The sequence below is a fragment of the Mchenga conophoros genome, linkage group LG6 (genome assembly GCF_057382185.1).
Source record: "Mchenga conophoros isolate Kocher_MC1m ecotype Shallow Benthic linkage group LG6, M_conophoros_male_GT1.1, whole genome shotgun sequence".
Lineage (NCBI taxonomy): Eukaryota > Metazoa > Chordata > Actinopteri > Cichliformes > Cichlidae > Mchenga > Mchenga conophoros.
The window spans coordinates 17,311,142-17,328,655 of NC_140531.1; the positions used below are offsets into that span (position 1 = coordinate 17,311,142).

General features: G+C 37.5%; 1 protein-coding gene across 9 annotated transcripts in view; it reads left to right on the plus strand.

Moving 5' to 3' along the window:
* The window catches only part of lrba (LPS-responsive vesicle trafficking, beach and anchor containing), a 188,273-nt gene that overhangs the window by 76,336 nt on the left and 94,423 nt on the right, over positions 1-17,514 (plus strand). For all 9 annotated transcript variants that reach the window (XM_085276522.1, XM_085276524.1, XM_085276526.1 and 6 more), the window contains exon 35: positions 659-767. In XM_085276522.1, coding sequence (XP_085132648.1) covers positions 659-767 — 109 coding nt within the window. The remainder of the gene's footprint in view (positions 1-658; positions 768-17,514) is intronic.

The window sequence follows — 17,514 nt, forward strand, 5'->3', positions numbered from 1 at the left end:
AATCATTAACTTGGTGCGGTATAAAGAAGGGCCAGTGGTTAGGTTATTGATAGTGGGGCCGGAATAAGGACTCGGAGGTTGCAGAGGCCCCAGTGCCTCCGCTCCCCTGCTGCACTGTGCTGAAACTGGAGGCTTAGGTTACAGCCATCCCGCTGCCAGTCCCAGCCTGCCCCCACCTCTCCTCTCTGTCCACCGGTCTGTTATTGTTCCACTTTGCACAGTCCTGACCTGTGGGGCTGCGGAGAGGTTTCTGTGACCCGCGCACACACATAACATGCATGTTTCATCAACACTGATAAGAAGAAGGAGGTAGACTACATATGTAGCAACACAAGCAGAGATCCTCCCTCTTGTCAGATGCATATCATTAACAGATCAATTAACACCTGCACCCCAGGTAGAAGACAAATGTGCTTTGGGTTGGTTTTCAAATTAGATTTTCTGCTTATTTCGCACGGTTCCTTTTCAATATTTCATGGATATTACATGGCGGGTTTATCTGTAGGTTTAAACAAGCTTTAAATACAGTGATGCTCTCGATTTTGTGAAATTTCGAAGCGTCTGAGGCTAAATGACTTATAAGCTGTTATGTTAATGAAGGAATAAATCTTACACAGTATTGCAGTGTACTGATGGCCACTCTCCCATCTGCCCTCAGGCTTCTGAGTCACACCATGAAGGACCACCTGGTTCGTGTGGCTAACGAAGCTGAATTCATCCTCAGCCGACAGAGGGCCGAAGACATTCATAAACATGCAGAATTTGAGGTAAGATGCTGCGCAGTTTAGGCAAACACACAAGCATGAACACAAAATGCCCATTGAAAATATTTTTATTACGGAAGAAAAAAAGTATAAAAAAAAAATACGAAAATGTATATAAACTGTGATTTTCACCAGCCTGGCGCAGGAAGTTTTCATAGACACTAAAATCGTTTGCCACAATTTATCTTAAAGATGCAAGGACAGCTTTTTCAGTGAATTGGAATCAAAAATATATCATTAATTATATTTTAATAAGGATGAAGGATGTTTGCAAAATCAGTCTGGCTTTCCCCCTGTGTGACCCATGGCAACTTTATCCATTTCAGCAGCTTTGACTGCTTTGATAAGAATTCTTGACTTGTTATTGGTATGCTCTGACTGTGTATATGTTGAATAAAAACAAACAAGCGGTAAAAGTGGTGGGAAAGGTGCCGATCCAGTGGCTACTTTAAACCATAAAGTTGTAGAATCTGTCACAGTAAATCTAGAAGACAAATGTTTACTTTTCAAACATAACCCTGGCTAATTGGGAACATAGAGACACATACAGATGTAGTTTCAGGCGCGTGTTAACTGCTTTGCACATACAGTTTGGCTAGCCCCAGCTTAGTGTTAATTTATCCCTGTACATCTCAGTGTAACGGTGGACTTGCCTCTGTGTCTTAACTTCTCCTATTCCTCCTTCTAGCTCTCAGGACAAACGTTGCCATTCACATGTAGCCGCCGGGCCAACTCTGTCCTGACCCGTAGGCACCTCTCGCTGCTCCTTCGCGAGTCCAACTCCACTTCACTCCCCCGACTCTTCTTTCTAGATCTCACCAAAATCATTTCCTGTCCTGCTGAGATCCTGTCCATTATACTCCCACTGGGGGTGTATTTTGCCAATGACAGGAATATGGCATCCTCCCCTCTCTTCCATCCCTCCCACCATCATTTCTCAGGAACCTGCCAGCACTAAAAGCTGCAGACAGACCTGAGAGGTGCTGGCCTGAAGGGCTCACTGTGTGTAAGCCTTGGCCCCCACTTGGCAGTAAAATGTGATGCTTTCTTTTTTTTTTTTTTTTTTAAGGTTCAAGGAAGGGTCTTTCTTACATTTGGGTAAAGTAGAATCCCTTAAGACTGCAGAAAGTCAATCACAGGGGCGGAGGCACAGCACGTGCACTTGAGCATTTATACAGTGAAGAGAGCAAAACATGGCAATCACAGGCTAGACTGCTTTCCTGTGTGATTGTCATGTTATTCGGCTGAACCCGTACTGCTCATACAGTGCCAAGTGTCAGTCATTTGCACAGTATTGTTTGACATGATTTGACCTTATCATCATCAGCACTGACTCTTAGAGTATGATTAAGTTCTACAAGGGTAATACCGGCAGTTTTTGTTTTTATTCCAGTCTATGCAGGTTTGGGCATTTGGCAAGTAAAAGCATCTTACAGTAGGTTGCTAGACTGGCCGATCGACAGACCAGGCAGTCAGTTTGCACACGATGGCCCCAAATGATCCTGCGCTGCCTCAGCCTTCTGCTGTGGCCGTGGGCCACGTACTCTTATTGTAACCATGTCCTATCCCTTCTACATTTCTCCAGCATACAGGTCCTGATTGCTAGCCTGGCATGTTGAGCAAAGAACAGACTTGCTGTCCTCGGGTCTGCAAATCTAATATCTTTCTTTTTTTTTTTTTCTTTTTTTTTTTTGCTGTGTTTTCTTGTTATTTTCTCTTTCTGTATTTCTACATCTCTTCCAGCTGAGGCTTCTGGGCTTTGAAAACCTTTAAAATGTGTACTGAAATAGGGAGTATTGCAAGAATAAACAGTTGAACTGAGTTCAAGCCTTAATAAATATAAAGTAATTTGTGTAGTTACCTACACAAACTAAATAGTCTATGATGGATTTTATGACAGAGTTTATCAAGACGCTTCTGTGAGGGGTAGCTACGTGTATGGAGACTGAATTCTTTCTGCATTTTAGGGCATTGTGGGTTTGTCAGCATTCACTTTCATAGATTTTGTTTCCATATTACGTGCAACAAAGAAAACGTAGGTCCCTCTGCAAAGCTAGCTGTGTTTTGGGGTTGTCATTTGTAACTTTACCTTCCCTTGCAACCTCCCAGCTGTCCTTAATCAGATACCCAGCAAAGCTTGTCCCAAACTATGCTTCACAATTGAATTCCCCACTTAAATGCAGTTGCTCCACGGTGACCTCTGAGAAGAAGCGAACCCTGATAAGTCTTGCTCTGATATTGCTGTATTGATTTTTGCCTCTATACAAGCTCTACTTGAGCCTGCTGGAGCCAATGGTTTCATTTTGCACTGCCACAATAAAAATAACAGGCCAATGAAAGGCCCTCCACCCCCACCCTTTTGGGGGGGGGGGTTGTGAAATAATTTTCAGTTATGTCCCAGATTTTTAAAGGGTTGTTTCTCTGCATTGTGTTGCGGTGACACTTCAGATTGGTTATTGTTTTGTGAGGAAATAAACCTCCAAATGGGCCCCCACAGCGCGTCATTTGAGGTATCAAAATAAGGTTTTCTGAAGGGGGAAAAAAAAGAGAGCAATTCCCTCCCCATCCTCTGCTACATCTGAGAAATTCTGTTTTAAACAGCAGCAGCAAATCTCAACCAAGGCACCAGCAATGAGATTAATTCGATCCATAAAAACACAAATTTATGTTTACTCCTTGTCAGATTGCATATCGTTGAGAAGGCAGTGATAGAGGAGCGTTTTGATTTAGATACCCGTTTGCCTCAGAGACGTAACATATGCTTTTTCTCTCTCACTGTCCCTCTCTTTCTTTCTCACTCACACTCTCTCTGGCTCTCTGTGGGACAGAATTGAGTTATCTTTGGCCCTGAGAGTAAGTTATTACAGCGGGCTTAGGGTGAAACAGAGATGAAGATAACTAGGGGGGAAATCCAATTACCTTTTAGGGTTCTCTATCTAATAGGATCCTTAATGTGAAGGAGATCTGCAGATCGGATGCTGCCGCCCAGCACAGCAAATGATAGACTCCGATATCTTCCACGGGAGCTGGGAGGAGAGGAAGCCCGAGAGATGGAAAGAAGGAGAGCGAGAAATCGAACTCCCTCTTTTTATGGGGCTGTTCATTAGGGATGAAATGTGGTGGGCTCAGGGGCAGAAGGGCAGATAAGAAGGCTCAGATAGGGAAGAGTGAGCAACACCCAAGTCATTTCTATTCTTACTCTTCCTTCTTGCTTCTTGCCTTTTCCCCACATATAGCCTCTTGATTCATCCTCTGCTGCTCTCTGGAGTAATTAGTGTGAATGCTTGAAAAGCATTCACAGTATTGTTATTCTAATCTTTATTATTAGTGTGAATGCTTGAAAAGCATTCACAGTATTGTTCTTCTAATCTTTATTATTCTATTTTATCTATTCCGTACGTTTTTTGTACTCCTACTCCTTCAAAACCGTTCAACTTAGAAAAACCATTCAAACACCATTAGATTCCTCTTCTTTTGGACATGACTGCTTCTACTTTTCTCATTTTTAACATTTATATTTTTAATTTTATTCAACTTTATTCAACAAAAATTTCCCATGTATTTCAATGGGGACACCCTTCAAATTCTCATTCAACTTACTCATTTTTAAACTCCTACTACTTCCACATACGTTGACATAGAGCCACCATTCAAACTTTAAAACGAAGACAAGACATTCAACTATTCAACTTGTATTTATCTTTTCAATATCTATTATACTTTTTCTTCAGTTCCAGTTTAAGTTTCATGATGTTTTTTCACCCGTTTCAGAGTTTATAATGGGTGTGTATGGGACGGAATGTTGGGGCTAGAGTGAGGCAGCTCAACTGCTAGAGTGAGAGGAGCAGAAAAATTAATCTTAAAATCTTTTTTAAAACTGCTGCTGTGTCCGCAGCGTTTGCTCTACAGGTATGATTTTACCCTCAAAACGTAGCCATGGCTGTCCTCTTTCATCCAATGTGTTTACTATTGTACTAGGTGTTATGGTTCTTTCATAAATGTCACCAATGCACAGCCTCCTCCCTCCAACTCTTCCATAGACTCTAATGTTAAAATGGCTCAGAAGGTTCGTTTGAAAATCAGAAGAGCATGGTGTCTTTCCACTGTCACCACGTCCATATAATAAGCTCCACAGGCATGAAAACTGAGAATTAGGTAGACTAGACATGGCTGTCGCTCACGGTGAAAGAATTTTGTCAATACGACTTTTACTTTTCATTTGGGAGCGATTTGTTTCGGCCTGACTTTTCTGTTCATTTTAAGCAGCAAAAGTGAGGCGCATGTCTGTGTACGTGTGTATGGAGCCATTGGGTGCGGTCACTATAGCAACCAGGCTCACACCTGCCTGCTTAACGAGCTCTCTCTGCCACTCTGCCAAAATTCATCTTAAGCACTTCTCTTTCAACTGCTGCTGTGTCCACAGTGTTACAGCCATCATTTTACCCTCAAATTGTCACCATTATTGTTCTCTTTCCAACACCGTATCTTTCAAAGCTCAGGCATTTAAACTTTTTAAACTGTGTGGATCAAAGTGGAGGGATCACATTTGAGTCATTCAGTGATTCAAAGAATATGACCTTTTAATATTCATTCAGATGTTTTCTGACTCTAAATGTTCTTTTCTCATTTCTTAGGGTTTTCTAATTTACATTTAAAACATTTTCAGTTTTTTTCCAACTCCTCCTTCTGTGTAACCTTCAGCTTTTAGCAGTTCAGCACCTTTGTTTTCAGGTTAAATTCGTTTTTTTTTTTTTTTGTTTTTTTTTTATCTCATTCAATATTTTTAACTCAAAATTCAGCAATTAATTCATTTCAGTGCATACATTCAGATTCAAGCATTCACACTGCAGTTTCTTCAGAAAATGCACTTTCTAGTTAGTGTGAATGCTTGAAAAGCATTCACAGTATTGTTATTCTAATCTTTATTATTGTGTGGATGCTTTAAGCATCCACACTATTGAGTTCCTGTTTCTCTTTATTCTTTATTATTATTATTCTAGTTGCTTCCGTACACTTTTCGCCGTTTAACTACTTCCACAATTTTCAGCCGATTTTCACCGTTCAAATTTTAAACTATTCTGCTATTTTTGCTAATTCCTGCTACGATTTTTGCTATTTTTAACTATTATACTTTTTAAAATATTAAGCTTTTTTCCTTTAATTTGTCCCATTGAAATGAATGGGAAACTTCTGCAATTCTGCTAAATTTTGCTTGTTTTTGAAACTTAACTACTTCCTCATACTTTCACCTAGAACAACCATTCAAATTTTAAAATGTTCACAAATTATTGGGCTATTCAGGTATGATTCAGCTTTTTCAAATGTTTTACTGTTTTACTTTTATGCCTCTTAAAGTTTTGAGTTGCAAAATTGTGATTTTTCACAAAATACATGTGTTGTTATGGTTGCTATGCTCTTGGCTTCCAGTGTGCCACTGAAGGTTTTGCAATTTTCACTTCATGTCCGAACAACTTCCTGCTACTTGCTCAATTTTCACTCAACTTCCACAAATTATACATCAAAACGTAGGTATTTTTGCTGGCTTTCAGAAAATGTCACCATCATTGTTGTGGGATTTATAGAATTTTGGCAAATCTCCTCAGACTAACACAAGGTCAGAAAACTCTCCATATAAAGTGAATGGAGAGCTTGTTCAAAATCATCGCTACATTTCTGTAATGAGAGGCATATTCGAATCGTCATATCTCCTTAACGAAGCAAAGTTAAGACATGAGGCTTGTCCCCGTATATCTTCAGACACTCCTGACGCTCACAATTCAAGAATTTCTTTCTCACCTATTACCGTTCTGAAATGAGTTGGACTTGTTTGAGGGTAGGAAATTTGTCCTTCGCTCAGATTTCTTCAGATTTCAAACTGTGGAAATGAACCACTTTTTTCTCTCGTCATAACTTTTTGTTGGATTTCCACAGAGACCTGAAAATTTCTATGACTGTTCACCAAAGCCTGCTGTCTCTTACGGTGAAAGAATGATATCGATACTCCAAATAGATTTAGAGTTAGAAAGCGTTGTTTGAGGGCAAGTCAAGGCAGTTTTTGCTTCGCTCTGCTCAGTTATGGTGCATTAGAAGTCTAATATCTTTAATAATTCATATTTTAATGATAAATTGTTAACACTGGAAGATTCCCCCATCTCTTCTGAACAAAACGGTGTAAGAATGACCGCTCTAGCCCCTACGGTTAGGAAATTATGGTCATTTGTTTGAGGGGAGTCCTCACTATGAGAAATAGGCTGCAATAATCCTGTGCCTCTCTGTCCTGCGTGTGTAAAAAGATGCACCTGTTTTGGCGGGAAAACGTAAACAGCCACTCTGATTGGTGGATTTAAATTCGGCAGCTCTCTCCCTCTGTGTCTGTCTGTGTGTGTGTGTGTGTGTGTGTGTGTTTAGTGGGAGAGAGAGGACCCTGCCCTTATTCGGCAGCATGTCATTGTAGGATTTAAATTGAATATAGTTAGACTGGTTGACTGGATTAGAGCCTGTGTTTGTGTGTCCCTCTGTGCATTTGTGTTCCAATATGCCTCCATATTTGTAATTTTGTAAGTTATTACTATTCTGCTAAATATAGTATTTCTGCTTTTTATAGGATTTGTGCCTAATATAGTATTTCTGCTTTTTATAGGATTTGTGCCTAATATAGTATTTCTGCTTTTTATAGGATTTGTGCCTAATATAGTATTTCTGCTTTTTATAGTATTTGTGCTAAAACATAGTATTTCTACTAAATGTAGTATTTCTGCTTTTTATACTATTTGTGCTAAATTATAATATTTCTGCTTTTTATACTATTTGTGCTAAATTATAATATTTCTGCTATTTTATAAGATTTGTGCCTAATATAGTATTTCTGCTAAATTACAATATTTCTGCTTTTTATACTATTTGTGCTAAAACATAGTATTTCTACTAAATGTAGTATTTATGCTTAATCATACTATTTCTGCTTTTTATGGGATTTGTGCCTAATATAGTATTTCTGCTTTTTATAGGATTTTTGCTCAAACATAGTAGTTCTACTAAATGTAGTGTTTATGCTTAATCATCCTATTTCTGCTTTTTATAGGATTTGTGCTTAATATAGTATTTCTGCTAAATTATAGTATTTCTGCTTTTTATAGTATTTGTGCTAAAACATAGTATTTCTACTAAATGTAGTATTTATGCTTAATCATAGTATTTCTATATATTTCTGCCAGGTCCCCAGGCAGCCAATCCTCTGTGAGGACTTAGACATTCAAATTTTCAAATCAGGGCCTGCACGGTTTCCCAGCCAATCATATATGTGTCCTGAGGCATTCAAATTTGCATATTGGGGCCTTCATGGCTTCTAAGCCAGCCAATCATATCTGAGGGCTGAGGAATTCAAATCCACAAATCAGGGCCTGCACGGCTTCCCAGCCAGCCAATCATATATGTGGCCTCAGGCATTCAAATTTGCATATTGGGGGAATTCGTGGCTTCTAAGTCAACAAGTCATCCATGTCGTATATCTCTAAAAATTCACATTTTAATGATAAATTGTTAACACTGGAAGATTCCCCCATCTCTTCTGAACAAAACGGTGTAAGAATGACCGCTCTAGCCCCTACGGTTTAGAAATTATGGTCATTTGTTTGAGGGGAGTCCTCACTATGAGAAATAGGCTGCAATAATCCTGTGCCTCTCTCTGCTGCGTGTGTAAAAAGATGCACCTGTTTTGGCGGGAAAAAGTACACAGGCTCTCTGATTGGTGGATTCAAATTCAGCAGCTCCCAGGCTGACCTAGAAACTTACTTCTCTCTCCCTGTGCATTTTTTTGCTGATTTTTTCATTTAACAAGTATATTTGAGGGACCCTCAGCATGTTCAGCATTTTTTCAGCTGTCCATTTTGCTTTTCCAATTTTTCTGTTTAACTTATTACTATTGTGCTAAATCATACTTTTTCTTCTATTTTATAAGATTTGTGCTTAATATAGTATTTCTGCTTTTTATAGAATTTGTGCTTAATATAGTATTTCTGCTTTTTATAGAATTTGTGCTTAATATAGTATTTCTGCTTTTTATAGAATTTGTGCTTAATATAGTATTTCTGCTTTTTATAGGATTTGTGCTTAATATAGTATTTCTGCTAAATTATAGTATTTCTGCTTTTTATAGTATTTGTGCTAAAACATAGTATTTCTACTAAATGTAGTATTTATGCTTAATCATAGTATTTCTATATATTTCTGCCAGGTCCCCAGGCAGCCAATCCTCTGTGAGGACTTAGACATTCAAATTTTCAAATCAGGGCCTGCACGGTTTCCCAGCCAATCATATATGTGTCCTGAGGCATTCAAATTTGCATATTGGGGCCTTCATGGCTTCTAAGCCAGCCAATCATATCTGAGGGCTGAGGAATTCAAATCCACAAATCAGGGCCTGCACGGCTTCCCAGGCAGCCAATCATATATGTGGCCTCAGGCATTCAAATTTGCATATTGGGGGAATTCGTGGCTTCTAAGTCAACAAGTCATCCATGTCATATATCTCTAAAAATTCACATTTTAATGATAAATTGTTAACACTGGAAGATTCCCCCATCTCTTCTGAACAAAACAGTGTAAGAATGACCGCTCTAGCCCCTACGGTTAGGAAATTATGGTCATTTGTTTGAGGGGAGTCCTCACTATGAGAAATAGACTGCAATAATCCTGTGCCTCTCTGTGCTGCGTGTGTAAAAAGGATGCACCTGTTTTGGCGGGAAAAAGTAAACAGCCACTCTGATTGGTGGCAGCTCTCTCCCTCTGTGTCTGTCTGTGTGTGTGTGTGTCTGTGTGTGTGTGTGTGTGTGAGAGAGAGGCTTTTAATGGGATGATCTCATTCTAAGATTCTAATTTAATATATTTAGACTGGGTGACTGAATCTCTCTGTGCATGTGTGTTTCCTTATGTGTACATATTTGTGATTTTGTGGCTGTTATAGATTTTTTTGCTGATTTTTTTCATTTAACAAGTATATTTGAGGGACCCTCAGCATGTTCAGCATTTTTTCAGCTGTCCATTTTGCTTTTCCAGTTTTTCTGTTTAAGTTATTACTATTGTGCTAAATCATACTGTTTCTGCTATTTCATAAGATTTGTGCAAAATATAGTATTTCTGCCAAATATAGTATTTCTGATTAATTATAGTTTTTCTACTAAATCATAGTACAGTATTTCTGCTTTTTATAGTATTTGTGCTAAAACATAGTATTTCTACTAAATGTAGTATTTATGCTTAATCATACTATTTTTGCTTTTTATAGGGTTTGTGCTTAATATAGTATTTCTGCTAAATTATAGTATTTCTGCTTTTTATAGTATTTGTGCTAAAACATAGTATTTCTACTAAATGTAGTATTTATGCTTAATCATACTATTTCTATATATTTCTGCCAAGTCCCCAGGCAGCCAATCCTCTGTGAGGACTTAGACATTCAAATTTTCAAATCAGGCCCTGCACGGTTTCCCAGCCAATCATATATGTGTCCTGAGGCATTCAAATTTGCATATTGGGGACTTCATGGCTTCTAAGCCAGCCAATCATATCTGAGGGCTGAGGAATTCAAATCCACAAATCAGGGCCTGCACAGCTTCCCAGCCAGCCAATCATGTATGTGGGCTCCAGGTATTCAAATTTGCATGTTGGGGAATTCGTGGCTTCTAAGTCAACAAGTCATCCGTGTCATATATCTCTAAAAATTCATATTTTAATGATAAATTGTCAACACTTGAAGATTCCCCCATCTCTTCTGAACAAAACGGTGTAAGAATGACCGTTCTAGCTCCTACGGTTAGGAAATTATGGTCATTTGTTTGAGGGGAGTCGTCATTATGAGAAATAGACTGCAATGATCCTGTGTCTCTCTGTGCTGCGTGTGTAAAAAGGATGCACCTGTTTTGGAGGGAAAGAGTGCACAGGCTCTCTGATTGGTGGATTCAAATTCAGCAGCTCCCAGGCTGACCTAGAAACTCACTTTTCTCTCCCTGTGTGTGTGTGTGTGTGTGTGTGTGTGTGTGTGTGTGTGTGTGTGTGTGTGTGTGTGTGTGTGTGTGTGTGTGTGACAGAGAGAGAGAGAAAGGCTTTTAATGGGATGATCTCATTCTAAGATTCAAATTCAATATATTTAGACTGGTTGACTGAATTGGATCTTGTGTGTGTGTCTCTCTGTGCATGTGTGTTTCCTCATGTGTACATATTTGTGATTGTGTGGCTGTTATAGATTTTTTTGCTGATTTTTTTCATTTAACAAGTATAGTTGAGGGACCTTCAGCTGTCCATTTTTGCTTTTCCAATTTTTCTGTTTAAGTTATTACTATTGTGCTAAATCATACTATTTCTGCTATTTTATAAGATTTGTGCCAAATACCGTATTTCTGCCAAATATAGTATTTCTGATTAATTATAGTTTTTTCTACCAAATCATAGTACAGTATTTCTGCTTTTTATAGGGTTTGTGCTAAATTATAGTATTTCTGCTTTTTATAGTATTTGTGCTAAATTATAGTATTTCTGCCAAATTATAATATTTGTGCTAAAACATAGTCTTAATTTAAAATTACAATATTCATAGTTCATCACAGTGTCTCTGGTAAATCACAATATTTCTGCTCTTTTGTACTATTTTTCTAAATCATAGTGTTTCTGTAATGTTTAAGTATTTTTGGCTAAATATATTCTTTCTGTTATCTTATACTATTTCTCCTAAATTCTTGTATTTTTGAGAAGTTATCATGTTTCTGGTAAGTTACAATATTTCTGCTAAATTCTGCTATGCTATTGTATTTCTGCCAAGTATTATGTTTCCTCTAAGATATTGCAGTTCTGCTAAGTTATTCCATTTTAGCAAACTTCTTTTGCTTCTGCAAAGTTTTTACAATTTCTGCAACTTTTCAGCTTTTTCAGCTAGTTTTTGCATACAGCTTCAGCTTTAAGCATCCACACTGCATTTTCGCAGGAAATGCAAATTTTTCTAGTTATTATTATATTTTATTATTTTTCCGTACGTTTTTTGAAAGCCTACTCCTTCAAAACCGTTCAACTTAGAAAAACCATTCAAACATCGTTAGATTCCTATTCTTTTGGACAACACTGCTTCTATTTTTCATATTTTTAACATTTATATTTTTAATTTTATTCAACTTTATTCAACAAAAATTCAACAAAAATTTCCCATGTATTTCAATGGGGAGACCCTTCAAATCCTCATTCAACTTACTCATTTTTAAACTCTTACTACTTCCACATACATTGACATAGAGCCACCATTCAAACTTTAAAACGAAGACAAGACATTCAACTATTCAACTTGTATTTATCTTTTCAATATCTATTATACTTTTTCTTCAGTTCCAGTTTAAGTTTCATGATGTTTTTTCACCCGTTTCAGAGTTTATAATGGGTGTGTATGGGACGGAATGTTGGGGCTAGAGTGAGGCAGCTCAACTGCTAGAGTGAGAGGAGCAAAAAAATTAATCTTAAAATCTTTTTTAAAACTGCTGCTGTGTCCACAGCGTTTGCTCTACAGGTATGATTTTACCCTCAAAACGTAGCCATGGCTGTCCTCTTTCATCCAATGTGTTTACTATTGTACTAGGTGTTATGGTTCTTTCATAAATGTCACCAATGCACAGCCTCCTCCCTCCAACTCTTCCATAGACTCTAATGTTAAAATGGCTCAGAAGGTTCGTTTGAAAATCAGAAGAGCATGGTGTCTTTCCACTGTCACCACGTCCATATAATAAACTCCACAGACATGAAAACTGAGAATTTGGTAGACTAGAAGCTGCTGTCGCTCACGGTGAAAGAATTTCGTCAATACGACTTTTACTTTTCATTTGGGAACGATTTGTTTCGGCCTGACTTTTCTGTTCATTTTAAGGAGCAAAAGTGAGGTGCATGTCTGTGTCGTGTGTATGGAGCCATTGGGTGCAGTCACTATAGCAACCAGGCTCACACCTGCCTGCTTAACGAGCTCTGCCTGCCACTGTGCCAAGATTCATCTTAAGCACTTCTCTTTCAACTGCTGCTGTGTCCACAGTGTTACAGCCATCATTTTACCCTCAAATTGTCGCCATTATTGTTCTCTTTCCAACACCGTGTCTTTCAAAGCTCAGGCATTTAAACTTTTTAAACTGTGTGGATCAAAGTGGAGGGATCACATTTGAGTCATTCAGTGATTCAAAGAATATGACCTTTTAATATTCATTCAGATGTTTTCTGACTCTAAATGTTCTTTTCTCATTTCTTAGGGTTTTCTAATTTACATTTAAAACATTTTCAGTTTTTTTCCAACTCCTTCTTCTGTGTAACCTTCAGCTTTTAGCAGTTCAGCACCTTTGTTTTCAGGTTAAATTCGTTTTTTTTTTTTGTTTTTTTTTAATCTCATTCAATATTTTTAACTCAAAATTCAGCAATTAATTCATTTCAGTGCATACATTCAGATTCAAGCATTCACACTGCAGTTTCTTCAGAAAATGCACTTTCTAGTTATTAGTGTGAATGCTTGAAAAGCATTCACAGTATTGTTATTCTAATCTTTATTATTATTATTATTATTATATTTTATTTTTCCGTACGTTTTTTGTAATCCTATAACTTCAAAACCGTTCAACTTAGAAAAACCATTCAAACACCGTTAGATTCCTATTCTTTTGAACAACACTGCTTCTATTTTTCATATTTTTAACATTTATATTTTTAATTTTATTCAACTTTTTTCAACAAAAATTTATAATGTATTTCAATGGGGAGACCCTTCAAATCCTCATTCAACTTACTCATTTTTAAACTCTTACTACTTCCACATACATTGACATAGAGCCACCATTCAAACTTTAAAACGAAGACAAGACATTCAACTATTCAACTTGTATTTATCTTTTCAATATCTATTATACTTTTTCTTCAGTTCCAGTTTAAGTTTCATGATGTTTTTTCACCCGTTTCAGAGTTTATAATGGGTGTGTATGGGACGGAATGTTGGGGCTAGAGTGAGGCAGCTCAACTGCTAGAGTGAGAGGAGCAAAAAAATTAATCTTAAAATCTTTTTTAAAACTGCTGCTGTGTCCACAGCGTTTGCTCTACAGGTATGATTTTACCCTCAAAACGTAGCCATGGCTGTCCTCTTTCATCCAATGTGTTTACTATTGTCCTAGGTGTTATGGTTCTTTCATAAATGTCACCAATGCACAGCCTCCTCCCTCCAACTCTTCCATAGACTCTAATGTTAAAATGGCTCAGAAGGTTCGTTTGAAAATCAGAAGAGCATGGTGTCTTTCCACTGTCACCACGTCCATATAATAAGCTCCACAGGCATGAAAACTGAGAATTAGGTAGACTAGACATTGCTGTCGCTCACAGTGAAAGAATTTTGTCAATACGACTTTTACTTTTCATTTGGGAGCGATTTGTTTCGGCCTGACTTTTCTGTTCATTTTAAGCAGCAAAAGTGAGGTGCATGTCTGTGTGCGTGTGTATGGAGCCATTGGGTGCGGTCACTATAGCAACCAGGCTCACACCTGCCTGCTTAACGAGCTCTCTCTCTCACTCTGCCAAGATTCATCTTAAACACTTCTCTTTCAACTGCTGCTGTGTCCACAGTGTTAAAGCCATCATTTTACCCTCAAAACGTCGCCATCGTTGTTCTCTTTCCAACATTTTGTCTTTCAAAGCTCAGAGATGTAAACTTTTTAAACTGTGTGGGTCCAAGTGGAGGGATCACATTTTAGTCATTCAGTGATTCAAAGAATATGACCTTTTAAAGATGTTTTCTGACTCTAAATGTTCTTTTCTCATTTCTTAGGTTTTTCTAATTTACAATTAAAACATTTTCAGCTTTTTTCCAACTTCTTCTTCTGTGTAACCTTCAGCTTTTAGCAGTTCAGCACTTTTGTTTTCAGGTTCAATTCGGGTTTTTTTTTTTTTTATCTCATTCAAGATTTTTAACTTAAATTCAGTAATTAATTCATTTCAGTGCATACATTCAGATTCAAGCATTCACACTGCAGTTTCTTCAGAAAATGCACTTTCTAGTTATTATTATATTTTATTATTTTTCCGTACGTTTTTTGAAAGCCTACTCCTTCAAAACCGTTCAACTTAGAAAAACCATTCAAACATCGTTAGATTCCTATTCTTTTGGACAACACTGCTTCTATTTTTCATATTTTTAACATTTATATTTTTAATTTTATTCAACTTTATTCAACAAAAATTCAACAAAAATTTCCCATGTATTTCAATGGGGAGACCCTTCAAATCCTCATTCAACTTACTCATTTTTAAACTCTTACTACTTCCACATACATTGACATAGAGCCACCATTCAAATTTTAAAACGAAGACAAGACATTCAACTATTCAACTTGTATTTATCTTTTCAATATCTATTATACTTTTTCTTCAGTTCCAGTTTAAGTTTCATGATGTTTTTTCACCCGTTTCAGAGTTTATAATGGGTGTGTATGGGACGGAATGTTGGGGCTAGAGTGAGACAGCTCAACTGCTAGAGTGAGAGGAGCAAAAAAATTAATCTTAAAATCTTTTTTAAAACTGCTGCTGTGTCCACAGCGTTTGCTCTACAGGTATGATTTTACCCTCAAAACGTAGCCATGGCTGTCCTCTTTCATCCAATGTGTTTACTATTGTACTAGGTGTTATGGTTCTTTCATAAATGTCACCAATGCACAGCCTCCTCCCTCCAACTCTTCCATAGACTCTAATGTTAAAATGGCTCAGAAGGTTCGTTTGAAAATCAGAAGAGCATGGTGTCTTTACACTGTCACCACGTCCATATAATAAACTCCACAGGCATGAAAACTGAGAATTAGGTAGACTAGACATGGCTGTCGCTCACGGTGAAAGAATTTTGTCAATACGACATGTACTTTTCATTTGGGAAGAATTTGTTTGGGCCTGACTTTTCTGTTCATTTTAAGCAGCAAAAGTGAGGTGCATGTCTGTGTACGTGTGTATGGAGCCATTGGGTGCAGTCACTATAGCAACCAGGCTCACACCTGCCTGCTTAACGAGCTCTGCCTGCCACTGTGCCAAGATTCATCTTAAGCACTTCTCTTTCAACTGCTGCTGTGTCCACAGTGTTACAGCCATCATTTTACCCTCAAATTGTCGCCATTATTGTTCTCTTTCCAACACCGTGTCTTTCAAAGCTCAGGCATTTAAACTTTTTAAACTGTGTGGATCAAAGTGGAGGGATCACATTTGAGTCATTCAGTGATTCAAAGAATATGACCTTTTGATATTCATTCAGATGTTTTCTGACTCTAAATGTTCTTTTCTCATTTCTTAGGGTTTTCTAATTTACATTTAAAACATTTTCAGTTTTTTTCCAACTGATTCTTCTGTGTAACCTTCAGCTTTTAGCAGTTCAGCACCTTTGTTTTCAGGTTAAATTCGGTTTTTTTTTTGTTTTCTTTTTAATCTCATTCAATATTTTTAACTCAAAATTCAGCAATTAATTCATTTCAGTGCATACATTCAGATTCAAGCATTCACACTGCAGTTTCTTCAGAAAATGCACTTTCTAGTTATATTTTATTCTGTATTCCGTACGTTTTTTGTAATCCTACTCCTTCAAAACCGTTCAACTTAGAAAAATCATTCAAACACCGTTAGATTCCTATTCTTTTGGACAACACTGCTTCTATTTTTCATATTTTTAACATTTATATTTTTAATTTTATTCAACTTTATTCAACAAAAATTTATAATGTATTTCAATGGGGAGACCCTTCAAATCCTCATTCAACTTACTCATTTTTAAACTCTTACTACTTCCACATACATTGACATAGAGCCACCATTCAAACTTTAAAACGAAGACAAGACATTCAACTATTCAACTTGTATTTATCTTTTCAATATCTATTATACTTTTTCTTCAGTTCCAGTTTAAGTTTCATGATGTTTTTTCACCCGTTTCAGAGTTTATAATGGGTGTGTATGGGACGGAATGTTGGGGCTAGAGTGAGGCAGCTCAACTGCTAGAGTGAGAGGAGCAAAAAAATTAATCTTAAAATCTTTTTTAAAACTGCTGCTGTGTCCGCAGCGTTTGCTCTACAGGTATGATTTTACCCTCAAAACGTAGCCATGGCTGTCCTCTTTCATCCAATGTGTTTACTATTGTACTAGGTGTTATGGTTCTTTCATAAATGTCACCAATGCACAGCCTCCTCCCTCCAACTCTTCCATAGACTCTAATGTTAAAATGGCTCAGAAGGTTCGTTTGAAAATCAGAAGAGCATGGTGTCTTTCCACTGTCACCACGTCCATATAATAAACTCCACAGACATGAAAACTGAGAATTTGGTAGACTAGACATTGCTGTCGCTCACAGTGAAAGAATTTTGTCAATACGACTTTTACTTTTCATTTGGGAACGATTTGTTTCGGCCTGACTTTTCTGTTCATTTTAAGCAGCAAAAGTGAGGCGCATGTCTGTGTACGTGTGTATGGAGCCATTGGGTGCGGTCACTATAGCAACCAGGCTCACACCTGCCTGCTTAACGAGCTCTGCCTGCCACTGTGCCAAGATTCATCTTAAGCACTTCTCTTTCAACTGCTGCTGTGTCCACAGTGTTACAGCCATCATTTTACCCTCAAATTGTCGCCATTATTGTTCTCTTTCCAACATCTTGTCTTTCAAAGCTCAGGCATTTAAACTTTTTAAACTGTGTGGATCAAAGTGGAGGGATCACATTTTAGTCATTCA